General features: G+C 49.5%; 1 protein-coding gene across 1 annotated transcript in view; it reads right to left on the bottom strand.

The window, feature by feature from the left end:
* The window catches only part of LOC133077604 (polycystin-1-like protein 2), an 82633-nt gene that overhangs the window by 46974 nt on the left and 19634 nt on the right, over positions 1–16025 (bottom strand). The window contains 12 exon segments of the mRNA XM_061172415.1: positions 87–263; positions 1409–1550; positions 2271–2391; positions 4244–4269; positions 4271–4382; positions 4384–4450; positions 5969–6086; positions 7827–7876; positions 10282–10359; positions 12545–12949; positions 14922–14957; positions 14960–15150. Coding sequence (XP_061028398.1) covers positions 87–263; positions 1409–1550; positions 2271–2391; positions 4244–4269; positions 4271–4382; positions 4384–4450; positions 5969–6086; positions 7827–7876; positions 10282–10359; positions 12545–12949; positions 14922–14957; positions 14960–15150 — 1523 coding nt within the window.

Genomic DNA, 16025 nt, shown 5'->3' with positions numbered 1-16025 from the left:
TTTGCAGCTGCCAGAGAGAGACGGGCACCTATTCTTGGAGAGGATGAGCCCAGGAGCTGAGCGGAGAGCTAGTCCTGAGCCGGTACCTGACTCCAGGCAGAAGCAGTACCCTAGGGGCCCCAGGGCAGCGGAAGCGTTACAGAAGATGGCGAAGCTCATCAGAACAGTGCCCTCCATCGGGGCAGTGGTGCAGGTGGGCACCTCCGGGAGAGGCAGGGAGCTGATCACGTAGGTGCCCTCCCCGTAGGCGCGCCTGGTCACCGCTGGTGAGAGGAGACAGAGGGTGCTTGGGGGGCTGTGTGAGGCGCACAAACTCCGCCATGGTTCACGATCTCCTGGGAGCTTGTTCAACATGCAGGTTCCCAGGCCCCTCTCCAGGGCCTCAGACCTCTCTGTAGATTCTGGGGTGGGGCCCAGAAACCTGCATATCTAACAACTCCCACGCCCACCCCCTCACCCCCTTGATGCAGGGCGTTCCAGGGTCTCACTCTGAGAAACTGGGCAGAGATAGAATCCCAGTCCTGCCATTTACTATCCATGTGACCTTGGCTTTGACCTTTTTAAGAATTAGTTTCTCATCTGTAAAATGGGGCTAATAATAATAGCTTCCTCCCAGGGCTTTAGTGAGGAGGGAGTATATCGGGAAACAAGACTTGCTCAAGAGACCAAGTTAGGACGGACCACAGCCAGGATCTGGAAATGCGCAGAACTCACCCAAAACCATGGGCTCCCATAGCACCATGAAGAGCCCCCAGCTAACCTGCGCCAATACCCCACACCACCTGTTATAATCACCTGGTTTTTCAAAAGGAGTTCACACCTGGAAGAGCTGGGCATAGAGAATTTTAATCAATTAAAATGAATTCCCTGGCCTACACTTAATTCAGAAGGTTTGGGGTGAACCCAGGAGTGTGCATTTTAACCTAGTACCCCAGGTTATCCTGGGCGGGTGGTCTATGGGCCACTCTGAGAAATACTGAATCAAAGGAATGCATCTGAAAAGGAATAATCACCCCATTATTTATCTTTTTGAGAGTCTACTTTTCCTGCTGCTCTGGGCTTGTTTTAAGTGAGAAGCGCTGAATCGCCTGGCAGGACACGCAGGCTGCACACCCCAGGACGATCTGCTTTTACCACTGGTGGTGTGTCATCCACCCTGCATCATACAGTTCAGAGGCGGGTGTTTCTGTTGTGCCGTTTGCATGAGAGGAAACTGAGGCACAGAGAGCTTGAATCCGATGCCTGAAGTCTTCCAGTTAGAAGGTGGCGGTGGTGGGATTCACACCGGAGTCTGTGTATGGCCCCGACCCTGCACTGATGTCCCCTGTTTCAGCGCTCCTGGGTTTGTCTTGTTCACTGTCTGCAAGAGACAGGATCCGTGACAAGAGACGGAAGGAGGCCTTCCCACCTCTGGCTCTGATTCCGGTGGCCTGGCTGCGGGTCCTCAGGAAGGAGCTGTTCAGCAGCAGGGTGGCGGTGTCGCTCTGAAGGAGGATGAAAGAACGCGTCCAGAATCCTTGGAGTCTGCAGGCCTCCGGGAGGGGCTCGGCCTGAAAGAGAGCACAGCCCAGGGCCCCTGAGGCTGCAGCCAGCCTACAGGACTCAGCAGGGCAGTGGCTTCTGACCCTGGGAGGCCTTTCGGATTTGTCTCCAATGGATGGACGGCAGTATCACCTGCTTTCCTGAGGTCAGCCCAAATAGCCCATCTCCAGCCGTGTTAGGGTGTTTGTCCTTGGCCAGGTTCCCTGGAAGCAGAGCCTGAGACGAGGATTTGTGTGCAGGGCATTTACGAGGGAGGGGTCCCAGGCAAAACCAGGAGGGCAGGGAGGGAAGCCAAATGGTGTGGAGAATGAAACAAGGCAAAGAAGTGGTTTCGGGAGGCATCCAGCTTCATTCAGCCTGATCCCATGGGGAGCTCTGGAGCATAAGCTGCACCACAGAAATTGTCTCACTCAGAGCCCAGGGGGCTGGGCTGTTAGACCCCACAGTTATTGGCCAGCAGCCGCCCCATCGCAGCTGGGGGATGCTTGCATCAGCCTGGTAAGGATGGGCTGGGGCACTCACAGCATCTGCTGCGATGTTTCCCTATTGTTTCTGCTCCGCTGCATCCGTTCTGTCTTCTGACCAATGCTCCCCAGCCCCCGACTCCTACTCCTCGGGCTCTGAGTGGAGTTGACCAACCCCCAGCTCAGTCCTGGGCATGTGACTCAGGTCTGGTCAATCAAAGTGGGAAGATGTTTCTGTTTTTGAGAGGCTGCCAGTGTCTTCACCTTCTCCAGCGGGGTGTCATCTAAATACCAGCTGAACACGGCTGCTGCAGACTTGTCCCCCATGGTGACCTTGAGCATAACGTCCCTGCTGGCATTCACTGGCCTGCAGTTCTCCTCACAGCTGAAAGGGAGACAGAGAACGGAGCAGGGATGCTCCCTCAGACGTTGTGGCCGCCCGCCTGGTCTTTTGTCCAGTTCTTCTCAAGTCCTTTGAGAAGGTAGGAAATGGCTTTGTCAAGTGAAAGATGGAATAAAAACAACTTCTGCCACAACCAAAACCAGGGCACGAAGATGGAGCGATTCGTTCCTGCCTGAATTCCCATTTCATTCACTGCACAGGAGAACGACACGGAAAGTGCTTGAGGCTGAGAGAGGACCCTAGGCTCCAATCCCGCCCCTGCCACTTGTGAATGACCGCTTTGCACAAGTCACTTAACCTCTCTGAGCCTCAGTTTCCTCACCTGTAAAGTGAGGGGATAAGAGCAGTCAATTTCCATGATTCTTTCGAGTGCTAATAATGATCAGTGAATCCTGTGATTTTACAGCGCACATGCCACATCCCATTGTTATTAGCTTAGCCAGTGCTGACCACAACCCTATCAGAATCCCCGTATCACAGACGAGCAAACTGAGCTCAGAGAGTTGTGTGATTAGTCCCAGTGACACAACTCCTGAGTGGGGGATGGAACATGGGCCCACACGTCTGGACCCGAGTTCTGGGCCTTCTATGTAATGTCATATTCCCTCACGTGAGCCAGTGAGAGATCACTGACTCCTGCTGGGTCCAACCCATCCCCAGTCCTTTCAGTATGAGCTTTATAATAGCTCTTGAATCTCCCCACTTCTGTCTTCACGTCTACCCTAGTGCAAGTGAGCCAGACATTCTCCATTTGCCCCTGCAGCCCACTTGCCATCAGCTCTGTGGCTCTGTGCGCCAGGGACTCATCTCCATAGACTGCATCACCAAGCCTCCACACCAGCCAATGGGCCCAGCCAATGGGGAGCATTGAGAGGAGAGAGGTTGGGATAGTTATTCACCACTTTCCCTGCTCCTTACCAAATGGACTGCAGTTGGCAGAGGCCGTGTTCCTCTGGCCAAGGCCACAGCTCGTGCCGGGGGCACCTCTCCCGCAGCTGCAGCTCCCAAGGGGGTTCCAGTGGTGCCATCCCCTTCTCTTACCCCTGCAGGCCTAAGAGGGACAATGGCTTCCTACTGTTGTAGTCCTGCATTGTCATCCCTGGTTGATCCCCTTATCCCTGCCTTTGTCTGTAAATAGACCCTTTATCCAACTCCCCTCCGTTCCCAATTTGAGTGAGCCATCTGCTTCCTTCAGGGACCCAACTGATAGCCTACTACCTTGAACTCTCACCTTGATTCTTGCAAGTGCCTAAGCAACCTCCCTGAGTCCTCTCTCGCCGCCCCCCGACCCCGCCCCAGCCACTTCTCCACCCTGCTACCAGAGCGTTTGGAAGCAACACGTGATCATGCTCCCAGCCTACTTAAAAGTCTTGGGTGGCTTTCCAGAACTCTTAGGATAAAGACCGAAATCATGTGTCTGACATAACCCTCAAGGCCCTGCCGGAGCCAGGCCCTGCCTGCTCTTCCTCCATGCCCCAGCCACACCAGCCTCTTTCACTTCCGGATTATTGTATGCTCCCTCCCTTGACTGTCTGTTCTCTCTCCCGCCCTCCCTTTTCCTGGCCAAGTTAATTCCCCTTCTGTCTTCACATCTCTGCTGAGGGCAGCCTTCCCTGACCCCGAGTCGGGGAAGTTGTCATAGAGGCGCGCTCTCTCCTTCCATTCATTTGTGTGAACCACTGCTGATCACCAAGTAACCCCAGTGAGAACTGAGACTGGGTCTGGTTTTACCCACCACTGTACGTCCTGCCCCTTAGTCAGTGTAGCCAGAGCTGGTACTCAGTACGTGTTGGCCAAATGGCAGCCCTGCAGGAGTTTGCTCTTGTGCTCCCACCTGACTCGTGGCCTGAGTTCCAGGGGGGGCAGACACGTAGAGGCACTGCTCCTCCAGGTTCTCCAGCCCCTGGCCTCTCCAGACTGCCAGGCACAGGGTAACAGCAGAGTCAGGCGTCGGCAGGCAGGACGGTGGCACCCAGCTCCCTCTGGTCTGTGCGGAGCAGCTGCCTCTCAACACAGTCTCTCCACTGAGCCCAGCAGTGCCCTGAGAGAGAGAGGTGGGCCAACACTGTGATCCATCCAGGAACCTTGAACTTGACACATGTGGCTACCTTCTGGTTTGGGGTTTTTAGAAGAAATGGGTCATGGATAAGAAAATTGGTTCCTAATAGAGATTTTTTTTTTTTTAATTTTACTTTCAGGTTGAAGGAATGGTGCAACGGAAGAATGTTTCTGGGAAAATGACCCCCGCTTCACCCAGACTCTGAGCAAACCTGCAGGATATGTTGGCTTGTTTTGCATCAGTGACTTGCACTGGTGAGCAGGCCAGCACAGAGCAGGAGAGGCGCCCAGAGGATATACAGCCCCGCCTGGGAGAAGGCACCTTCTTGTCCCTGGTGTAAGTGATTGTCCACAAATGTTTGTCTCTGTGTGGTACATTGGGGACCTGGGAGGCTGTATCTCTATCTGGGAGGCTGCATGTCATCTCCTGCTTTGTACCAACTCAGTAAGTCTCTGTGTCCCTTGCCCTTCAACTCTGTTGATTAATGTGTATCCACTACCCCAACTACCCCTGATGTGTAGTCATTCACAGGATATGCCTGGGCAGGTCATCAGCTCAGTCACCTAAAGCCTATATTTGTATCCTCTATTAATTCAGATAACAAGAACTGACATGCTGAAGGATGTCCTGAGCACTTACCAATTAATATCAAAAGACTTCAAATGTTGCATGACTTTTGACCCAGTTATTCCATTTCTGGGAACTTGTTTATGAAAGTAACCACAGTCGCAAATAAAGATTGAACTGTAAGGATGTTCATTACAGCGTTGTTTATAAGGGCAAATAATTTGAAACAACCTCAATGTCCAAAAAGAGGGCACTGGTAAATAAATGATCATACAGCAACTTGACAGTCTATTATGCAGTTATTATGAAAATCAAGATGGAGAAGAAGATACCAAGACATGAAAATATGTGGGATATATTGTTCAATGAAAAAAAAGGGTAACAAAAGCAATATGTACAGTATGAATGGCATTCATTTTATTTCTAAAAGAGTGTGTGCATAGCTAGGATATATCCCTATAAAAAGGAGAGCAACCATTTCTTAAAAATAAGTGCTAGTGCTACCACCTTGGTTTGTCAGAAAAGGCCTCATCACTTCTTCCTTCTAAACTATCTTCTCAGTGGCATACCAAGAGCGTGGAGGTTAAAAGAGGGGTTCAGTCCAAGAGGGGAGGAGTATTTACCACTAACGTTGTTTGTGGTGATAATAAAAAAGCAGGCTGAGTTTTAGGGTTTAACTATTGTTCCTAAATTCTCTACAGATAGTGCCTCTCCTGGTTGCCTGCCTTCAGGGCCACCCCCATCGTGGTTTGCCACTGCTTCCCCCCACCTCCCATTTCCGTGGAATTCACAATCTCTGGCACATACAAGGCACACAAAATGTCAAGCATGAGTAATCCTGGTGTGAAGGTTAAGAAAAAGAGCAGCAAAAGCTGACCGCTGTCCATCACTCCGTGGTGAGGTAGGACGGTTCAGAGTTCTAAGGTCACCTACCACATGCCCACTGGAAGCGAAAGTCCTTGTTACTGTCTGGCCAGCCCAGAGTCACTGTCGTGAAAGGATCCAAGTACTGACCAGGTTCCACGCACAGCTCCACATCCCCTCTATCTCTCTGCAGGAAAAGCAGCTGGCTGGTGAGACGCCCTCCACAGTTGGCACCCCACCTTGTGCCCCAGAGCAGTCTGTGCCAGGGGTGGCCACAGTGTGAGACATGGAGTGGAGACAGGCCTGTCTGATCCCCTTAGCCTGCAGGGGATGGATCACTGGGTAAGTGACTAGGCCGAGTGCGGGCTGAGTGCCCAGGGTTCATCACGCGTTCAGCTGCATTAACAGAGCCTGCTCTGGGCCAGGCCCTGTGCTTGAGGCCTGGAGATACAGGAATAGAGACCCAGCCCCCCCACCCCCACCCCTTATATCTAGTCTGACAGACAAGGAGACCAACAATTAAAACGCAGAGTGCTAACTGCTGCAGTAGAGAGGGCTCAGGGGATGGTGATAATAGATGAGGGAGGAAGTAGGTTAAGAACATCTGTTCCCCCTAAGGGTTTGACAGTGTCTGACTCCTGGGGCTGCTGTGGATCAGATGAGAAAAATGAGTGACGCGCTTCCTCTTGTGTCTGGAGCAGAGGACAGCACCAAGCTATTACCTCTACACAGCAGACAGCTGGTGTCAGGGCAAGCTTTCCAGAGGACAGGACCCCAGGGCCATCGAGACGGGGAAGGAGGAGGAGTGAGGGCGAGCTGGGGCAACAATGGAGACCACATGGATTCAAGGAAAGGGGTTGGCAGGCATGTGGTGTGTTCCAGGATCAGTTCCGGTTAGACCTGTTAAACAGCTCAGGCCCAGAGGGCTTGTCCTGGGAATAACAGGAGGTGGTGGCAGAACTCAGTCCCCAGGGGTCTCTACAGTTTGAGAATAAAACTCAACCCCCTTGCCTTGGCACCTGAGACCCCATGTGATTTGGCCTCTGTCTGTCTCTATAATCTCCTGCATCCTCCCCGCCTCCGACAACAGGCCTCAGGGCCTTCTCATCTACATACCTAGACAGCTCTGGTTCTGCTTTCCAGGATGGCTGACTGTCCTATCTCCAGGTCCCCACTTGAACGTTACCTCTCAGGAGCCCATGTCGGATCACATTTGCTAGTCCACCCTCTGTTAGTTGCTGTCACTGCGCTGTATTGGTTCTAGTTAGATGCATCACAATTCTTAATTAGATGCTAATTTGTTAGTTAGTCTCACCCATTAAGCTTCATGAAGGCAGGGACCACATCTGTTTATTCACCATTGTTTCCCCAGCCCCTAATACCAACCCTTGAACATTGTAGAGGCACAATAAATCTTGTTATTGAATAAATGCATGCATGAGCAATGTCAACAGCAAGGAGTCAAAGACTTGGTCTTGCTATAAATACCAAAAGACCTGGGCCTTTTTTCTAATATAAGCATTAAAAGCCATGAATTTCCATCTGAGCACTGCCTTAGCTGTATCCCATAAATTTGGATAGGTTGTATTGTCATTATCACTTAAAATATTTTAAAATATCCTTGTGTTTTTTTCCTTTGACCCATTGATCTTTTTTTTAAGAAGTGTGCTGTTTAAGTTCCAAGATGTCTGAGAGATATCTACACATCCTAGATAACTTATTATTGATTTATAACGTGATGCTGTTGTGGTTAGAGGGCATGCTTCATTTGATTTCAATCCTTCTGGGTTTCTTTTTAAACAGAAGAAGCCTCAGTGATTGCTAGTGCTCTGGCTGTTAGCACCAAAAAGCCCAAATTCAAGACTAAAACAGAGTACTTAGACATCTTTTTCTTGTGAGGTTGAGTGTTTTAAAAAAAAATACTCACATTCTTTTCCTGAGCCTTTGTTCCAGGTGGTTCTTGGAGACTGGAAGGAACTATGAACACAGTGGGGATGGGTGTCAGACGTTGGTGGTGTTTATAAGGTCACCAAAGGGCAGAGTCAGAGGGTACGCTGAGGATGCCCTGGGAGTATCTGCCTGTCTTTGGAAATTGTTTAGGGACACACAGAGAATATTCAGGTTTTAGGAAATGGGTCAAAAGCAAAACCGTCATGTTCACCGCTGGGCTATAGACAGTTCTTTGGCAGGTAAGAAAGAGGCAGGCAGCTGCCAATGGCAGGTAGAACAAGATTAAGGTCAGACTTGCAGCTGTTCACCATTAATGTTTACCTGCCAGTTGAAGGGTGAGGGTGGGGAGCCCTCATCTCATATGCTATTTTCTGTGGTGCAAATGTTCCCATAAAGGCAGATTTCAGGATACCAAGTTGACCTCACTGAATGCATAGTGGGAAGAGATGGGCACAACCAGCTCTGGCGGGCTGGTAGGAGCTGGACTCAGCACACCATGGTGTGTTTCTGGATCCATTCATTGGCCTCTTAATGGCCGTGCGAACCTCGGCAGGTTAGTTACTCTTTCTGAGTCTTAGATGCCTCATCCGTAAAGAAGGCTGAAGGCAACCCTTATTTCTCAAAGCTCCAGGAGGACTGAACGCTGTGCTGTATATATTATTGCTTTGTCATCTATTCATCTGTAAAGAATATTAGTGTGTCAAGTTAAAAAAAATGGAAAAGGTACTCTCAGCTGATATGCTCTGAAGATATTGAAATGTGAGTTTGATTAATGTCTAATTAAAGTGTAGTGATTAAGCTAAGCACTTAGGGTTGGTCATTCCATGTGATTCACTAGGCCCTGGTGACTTGGATGTTTTAAGATCAGGGTATTACTGATCTTTAAAAAATTCCCTCTCAGTGAATTCTTATTCTCACAATGATAAGTTTGAAGGTCTGTAAAATTATACAAAACAAAGCTAAAATGCCAGATAGAGATCTTTCTTAACCGTAAGAAGGAAGATGGTCCAATAGCCCTGAATGAAGAAATCCAGAGAAATTGTTGCTACCCTGATCCTGCCATGAATTAGCTGAGTGACTTTTGCAAAGTCAGTTAACCTCCCTGGACTTCAAATTTCATACGTGGAAACTCCTAGGAGGACTGTGGACAGTAAGTAGAACGGACATCTCATATTTTCTTCCCCCGTCCAGGCATCCATGCCCCCTTCTTTTGCTAATGGCACTTACAGATGATATTTTCCCTGGGGGACCATCCCTCCCCACCCTCAGTCCTTTGGGTGAATCTGATCCTACATCATGTTCCGGGGTGGACGTGTGATCCTGGTCTGCCCTGAGTACCACTTCCCTCTGGTCTCAGCAACAGGTCTAGTAGGGACCGTGAACCAAGCTTAGGCAAGTGAGAGGCAGCCTCAGGACTTGTTCTGAAAATATCAACCCAGAGATGCTCTTTCTCCTCTGGGGTTAAGGACTGAAGCCTGCGGCCATCTTGCTACTACTTGGGAAGAGGGAGTCGGACTGAAGCCAACATAGAACCAAGAGATGGAGAGAGGCAGATTTCTGAAGACATTGAGTGGCTGGATCCTGCTGTGCCTAAACCCTGGACTTTTATTTTCTGACTTGATAAAATTTCCTTTGGCTCGAGCCATTTTGAACTGCTTTTCTTTCTCTTGCTACTCAAAAGTCCTGGCAAACCCAGTCAAGGTGAATTTTAAGACAGTGACATCTACTATTGGCTGCCTACCAACAGCCAATACCCTGCTCTTCCTCTTGGCTGTCAGAATCCATCTTCTCCCACAGAGTCTAAAAATGCTGGATTCCCAGCATCCCTTACAGCTGGGCACCTGACCCTACTTTGGCCAATGGTATCTAAAGGGAAGATTGCTGGGGACTAGTGGGAAAGATTTTTTTCCCTAATAAAAAGAGATGCACAGGGGGAAATGGGTTTCTGCTGCTGCTGGATAATGCTGGGTTGACATGTGATGTCTGGAACTGCGGCAGCCATCTTGATTGCATGAGACACAAGCCTAAGGACCAAGCAAAAGCTCTGAGGATGGCAGAGCAGAATGACAGACTGAGCCTGGGTCCTCGCTGGTGACACTGAGCCACTGAACCAACCCTGGAACTAACTTCTTAGTTATGTAAGATAATAAGACTTCAACTTAAAGCCACTTATGTTGGGCTTTCTATTATTTGAAGCCTACAGCAGTGTAACTAATACAAATTCGAATGTTTTAGAATTCTGTATCAATGGTTGGATGTTATATTGCTTACATTATTGCCTATTTAGAGTAACCAGAGAATTCTTAATATCTGTAGAACAAAATAAGTATTCAAAGCTCTGTTTTGAGGGGCCCCTCACTAGATTCCCGAGGAAGTGCAATGCCCTAAACTCCTGGTCACAAGTTTTATACCCCCTTGCAGAAAATTCTTACCTGTGACAGTGATGCTTCCAATTTTCAAACTCAAGTTTGAGAAGGCGTTCCTCACCAGCACAGTGACCAGAAAGGTGCCTGCAATGCAAAGGGTGGAGAATTATGGGCATTGTAATAAATTGTTTAACTTGCTCTGAGACAGTTCTCCCAGCCTGTGCTTCTCCAGTCCTCTGATGGCAGTATCTGACTCTTTCATCATCGAAGAATGTAATGTATCCCTGATGTATGCCAGGCATGGTGCAAGGCTCTGGGGACACAGGTGAATGAAACATGGTCCTTGTCCTCAAGGCCTTATGGTCTAGTAGGCATGTGGGACACTCCAGGGTGGGAATCGGCATGGGAGGCAGTGTGGGCATGGAGTTGGGGGTCTGCTTCTACCTTGGGGGAGAAAGAAATGGTTAATGAGGTGGGGCAGGGGCTAGAGCTGAAGTTCACAGGATGAGCAGGTGCTCATTTGCCAGATGAGAGAGGAGATTCCAGCAGGAGGAGGCCCAACACGGTTTTAAAAGGGTGGAGAGAGTGGGGAGGGGAGAGGAGGATTTGTCAGAAGACTTGGAGAGAGCCGCTGCTACATGAGTATCCCCGCCCCCTTGCCTCCCGCATGGGGCAGAGGTGGCGGGTGCTACCTTCTTCTCTTCTCAAGCCTGGAGGGAAGGTCTTCAGAGAGGGCCCTTGGTGAGCTGGGTGTGTGTTCTCTGAGGCTGGGAACCCCCGTGAACAGGTTCCTTCCTCATGCCCTAGGAATGATCTATGACGGGTGGAGGGAAAGGGAAGGGGAGAGAGGAAAGGCAGCATTTCTGCATTTGGGAAATGACTACAGTCGGCTGGAAGCAGCCGAGGACTGGGTGAGAATTTTCTATGGACCAGATGTTAGCCTTGTGTGTGGGGGGGGGGGGGCTGGAGAGGTTAGAGAGGATGAGGAGAACAGAGAAAGGGACCCTGTTGGTGACAGGAGAAGCACCAGCTGAGCCGACGTGGCCTCTAAGGAGAGGCACCACCCCCACCCCAGGAGCTGTGGTCCCAGGGGTCCAGCAGGGAGCCTCAAGAGCCCATAGAAGCTCCTACGAGAGGCGGCTGCAAACGTCTGCTGGGCGGTGAGAGCAAGGCCAGCTCCACCAAGTGAGGACCTTCCTGTCCTACCTGGTTCCCTTTCCTTCCCCCCTCACTCCCTTCATCCCTGGAGGCATCCAGTCTGTTTTTCTCATGGGGAAGAGAAGACTGCTTATCATCTAAGAGTGAGCCCCAAAGTCACAGGGTGTATGGAGATTTTCTCTCTTACCTCCTACCAAGTAGCTTTTATAAGAGACAAAAATAATTTGCATTTTAATTACAGCCTCTGTATTATATTTTCCATTGTCATTCCATTTCATTTCCAGATTCTTCCTGTTCCAAACTGTACCTTTGGTACCTGGCAAAATTGCAGTGTTTCTCTTCTTGACTCTGTCGTTCCTTCTGCCATCTCTTTTGCCACATCCCTTGCTGAGGGCATGGTAGCCCATACCTGCACATCATTACCCCCTTTCTCACACACCTCTGAGGTCCAGGGTAGCGGACCTGGGTGGGCTGGAGACTCTGCCACCTTCATCACATTCCTGCCTGCTGACCTCACCACACTGCCCTCAGAGACGCTCTGTTCTTTCCAGATTAAATGCACGTCAGCTGTGGCCTCCTGCCCTGGCTGGTGCCAGCCAGTCTGCTGCCCTATCTCTATTCCAGCCAGCCTCCTGACACCTCCTCTTTTGTTCCTCTCTCTCCCACCCTTTAGTTTTTACCCATCTCTCCCCCGCAGGGCGTGGGCTGCAGTTTCCCGAAACACATCCTCCTCTAGAAATGATGGAAGGAATCCAAGTACTCCTGCTCTCTTCCAGTGATTCTCAGTGGGGGTGATTTTGCTCCCCAGGGCACAGTTGGCAACGTCTGGAGACATCTGTAGTTGTCATGACTTGGGGGCTGGGGCTACTGGCACCTGGTGTGTCGAGGCCAGGGATGCTGCTAAACATCCTACAGTGGACAGGGCGGTCCCCGCAACAAAGAATTATCTGGTCCCAAATGTCAGAAGTGCCAAAGCTGAGAATCCCTATGACTATAAGTTCTATAACTGCAGGTAATATCTGTCTCTTCCTTATTTTGTGACCCAGACTGGATGCTGTGAACCATCTTTTTGTCTAGGACACACTGAAAAACTGGCTGGCAGAACCCTGGACACCAAGTCAGGAAGGGAAGAGGAGGGAGGTTTGGAAGGGGAGCCACAAACTCCAAGTACCTTCAAGAGGAACTGCCACGTGGTAAGTCCCAAATGGCCCCCCAAGGCTCTCTTTCTCATGGGAGAAGGTTGCATTGAGTCCTGCCACCTCAAAGGTCAGCCTCTCCGGGATGCCGTGAGCCGCCGAGACATTGACCAGTAGGTCCTGTCCAAGCTCCAAGTTGCCAGAAGCCCAGGAGGTCTACAGGCCTGACAGGGGCTCCACGAAGTGGATGGTGATGTTTCTGGAGGGGGCAGAGGTGGTGGTGTTGCTGGTGGCTCGAATCTCCAAGTGGTGCAGCCCTGGGCCCATCCATTGCCGGACTGCTCCATCCAGGGTCAGACTGTAGGGGAGCGGGCCCCTCTGTGTGGTGAACTCAGCCAGGCTTGTGTTACCTGACAGCACAGTGTAAGTCACCCCTGTTCCTAGGTGGAGTAAGACACATTTAAGAATGTCAGTCATGCAGTAGATTATACTGAGATAGTTCAGACTCCCGTTGTGAAGTCAGATTCCACATATAGACATAGATATGGATATAAAGACATATGTAAGGATATATCCTCCCCACCCAAATATTAAAACGGATTATCTCTGAGTATTGGGTTCATGAGTGATTTTTCTTTCAGGGCCCTCTCTGCTCACCTGCATATTCTAATTATTTTATTTATTTTATTTTATTTTAATTTTATTTATTTGGCTGCGCCGGGTCTTAATTGCAGCACATAGGATCTTCATTGCCACGTGCGGGTTCTTAGTTGCAGCATGCAGGATCTAGTTCCCTGATGAGGGATCAAACCCGGGCCCCCTGCATTGGGAGCGTGGAGTCTTAACCACTGGACACCAGGGAAGTCCCTCTAATTATTTATACTATGCATGTGTTACCGTAAACTTAAAAGTTTGTAGTAAAAACATCAGAACATTTTGTTGATAGAGATATCCTTGTGGCGAGGAAGGCTCAAAAGGTAGCATCTCTTAAGTGTGTGGCTGATTTTTATGCATGAGAATTAGCCTCCGGTCTTGTCTTAAGCCGAAGCAGTGAAGCCCTTTCCATCTCCACGACTAACTGCCTGAAACCCTGCCCAACGAGAGAACTCAGCCTGTTCACATTAATATGGGGCTCCCTTACAGACTGGGGCTGGTTATCCTAACTGGATGCTAAATATTGTGGTTGACTCTTAAAAAATATGATTTAAACCACTAATTTAAGATTCTTTCCAATAGAAACCAAGATAGTATATTTCCTGTTTGAGTGATGCTGTTGCTGCTGATGGTGTTGATGTAAGCCCTCTGAGAACAGGAGCCCTGACTTTCAGGTTTATTGCTGCCTCCCCCCATACCTGACAAAGAGTAGTCACTCAGTTATATTTGTAGAATGCAAAAAGATTATCTTAAGTTTTTCCAGGTGCACCTAGCAAGCCATCTTCAGCCAACAAGCACACCAGAACAGAACGGAGCCCCAAGCACTGTGCTTAAAGTCCCGTTATAGATCCATGAAGTTACTGCTGTGAGTGAGGCTTCAGGTGGTATGAGGTTGGACTGAGACATGTCCTCATCTCCACAGCTCTGTGCCACTCAGTTTATATCAACAGGCCTCTGTCCAGATCTCAGACTGGACCTGTGCCTTGAGGAAAGATACTGCCTTCGCTGAGGATGGGAGAGTCTCTATTGACAGAAGGGGTGATATTCAAAATATTTAACAACTGAAACTGCATGGGCACCAGCTAAGTAGAATGATGTTCTGATAAATCAGAATGGACACTGTGACCAATCCGAATGGATGCTGTGACCAATTAGAATGGATGTTGTGACCAATGAGAAATATTGCTATGACCAATCAGAATAGACGCCATGACAAAGCAGAATGGATACCTTGACCAATCAAAATGGACATGATGGCCAATCAGAAGGGCCTCTGTGACCAATCAGAAGAGAAACTGTGAGCAATCAGCATGGACACCAGCCATAACAGCTGCTGCAGTTGATTATCAGCCCTAACTGGGGGCAATGTGATTGTGTCAAGCTGGTCAATGCTGGCTGTGCTGAGATTCACATTCCCCCAACAGGAAATGGCTTGGAAGTCCAAGTCTTGTGATGGGACTAGGGGCATGCAAATGGTCTTCAGAAGGCTGGTTGCTCTCACTAGCTTACTAGCCTTGTGACTTCAGCCAAATTTCTCAACCTTCCTTCCATTTCTTCCTCCGTAAAATGTACTGGGTGGGCTACTATATAAAGCACTTAGACCAGTTCCTGGTATACACTAGGTGCTAAATAAATGAATGGCTAAGAAACTAACTCCATAAGTGATTGCTGTTAGTATTTATTGAAGCCTGGGAGCTGGATGGATAGATCGGGGGCAAATCAAGGTTGCCTTGACCTTGACCATTTCTGCAGACTCACCTCCATCAAGCTCCACCTGAATCCGCAGAGGTCCCTGAAGACTGCCCAGCAGAGAGGGCTGGTTCCTGATGTGGACAGGCCAGAACACCCAGTCACACGGAGCCTCTCCATCTTGTCCCGTATCGTCACTTGCTTCTGAGCTATCACGTTCCGCTCGCTGGTTATACACTCGGCAAACACAGTGAATTCCCCAGGGGCTGTGAACTGGTGGAAAACGCTGCTGGGCAAACTGCCAACAACGGTCAGAAACGTTACCAGTGTTGGGCTCACACACACGCGCATTCACATGTGTGCATGTGTGCACTCCCACCACACATCTCCCCCGCTCTGCAAAGATAAAAAGCAATGAAGAAAAAGATGGTACACGACCAAGCCACGCTCTCCGTGTTTGCGAAGGTTACACTGAGACTCCTGGAGCAGGTGAGAAATGGAAGAAATAGCTCTGACTAACTAGGGAGTCGAATACTTGGCTGCAAGTCCGTTGTCTGCCATTTTCTCCCTCTGTGGCTCATATACACCCCCTCTCTGGGCCTTCTTGCTTCATCTGTAAAATACTATGCCCCAGCCTACCTTTCTGAGCCTTGTTTTCCCCATTTGTAAAATGGGATGAGTCCAAACATATCAAAATTGTGAGTACGTTTTGCTTCTCATTTTCCCGAGGGGACTAATTTAAAATCTCTCAAATGGCCCCAAAAGATTCATGTGACCTCCCCTCCTGTCCTCCTCCTCAGCTCCTGCCACACTCCCCTTCTGTAACCATACTGGTAGCTCAGACCTCTCTCCAGTCCATAGAACATGTCACTCCTTCCCCACCCCAAGGCCCATAAGTGTGCGCTCTTTACAGGGAAGCCTCTTGCCCATCCCTTTGCTCATACTCTCGCTCTTCCTTCAGTTCTCAGCTTAAACCTTACCTCCTCAGGGACGGCTTCTTAGATTCCCTTTATAACCGCCATAGCTTTGCTGCTTCTCCTAGGTGACACTCACCCCTTTTGTGCTCGCTTATTCACTGTCATTCTTCCCTGTGGGGCTGTCAGCGCAGACAGTGTCTGTCTAGTTCTCCCTTTATACCTGGCATCTAGCACAGAGCCTAGCACATAGTGAGGG

Source organism: Eubalaena glacialis, chromosome 18 (genome assembly GCF_028564815.1).
Source record: "Eubalaena glacialis isolate mEubGla1 chromosome 18, mEubGla1.1.hap2.+ XY, whole genome shotgun sequence".
NCBI lineage: Eukaryota > Metazoa > Chordata > Mammalia > Artiodactyla > Balaenidae > Eubalaena > Eubalaena glacialis.
The sequence above is the reverse complement of the archived record's forward strand: the minus strand, read 5'-3'. Positions and strand labels throughout refer to the sequence as shown.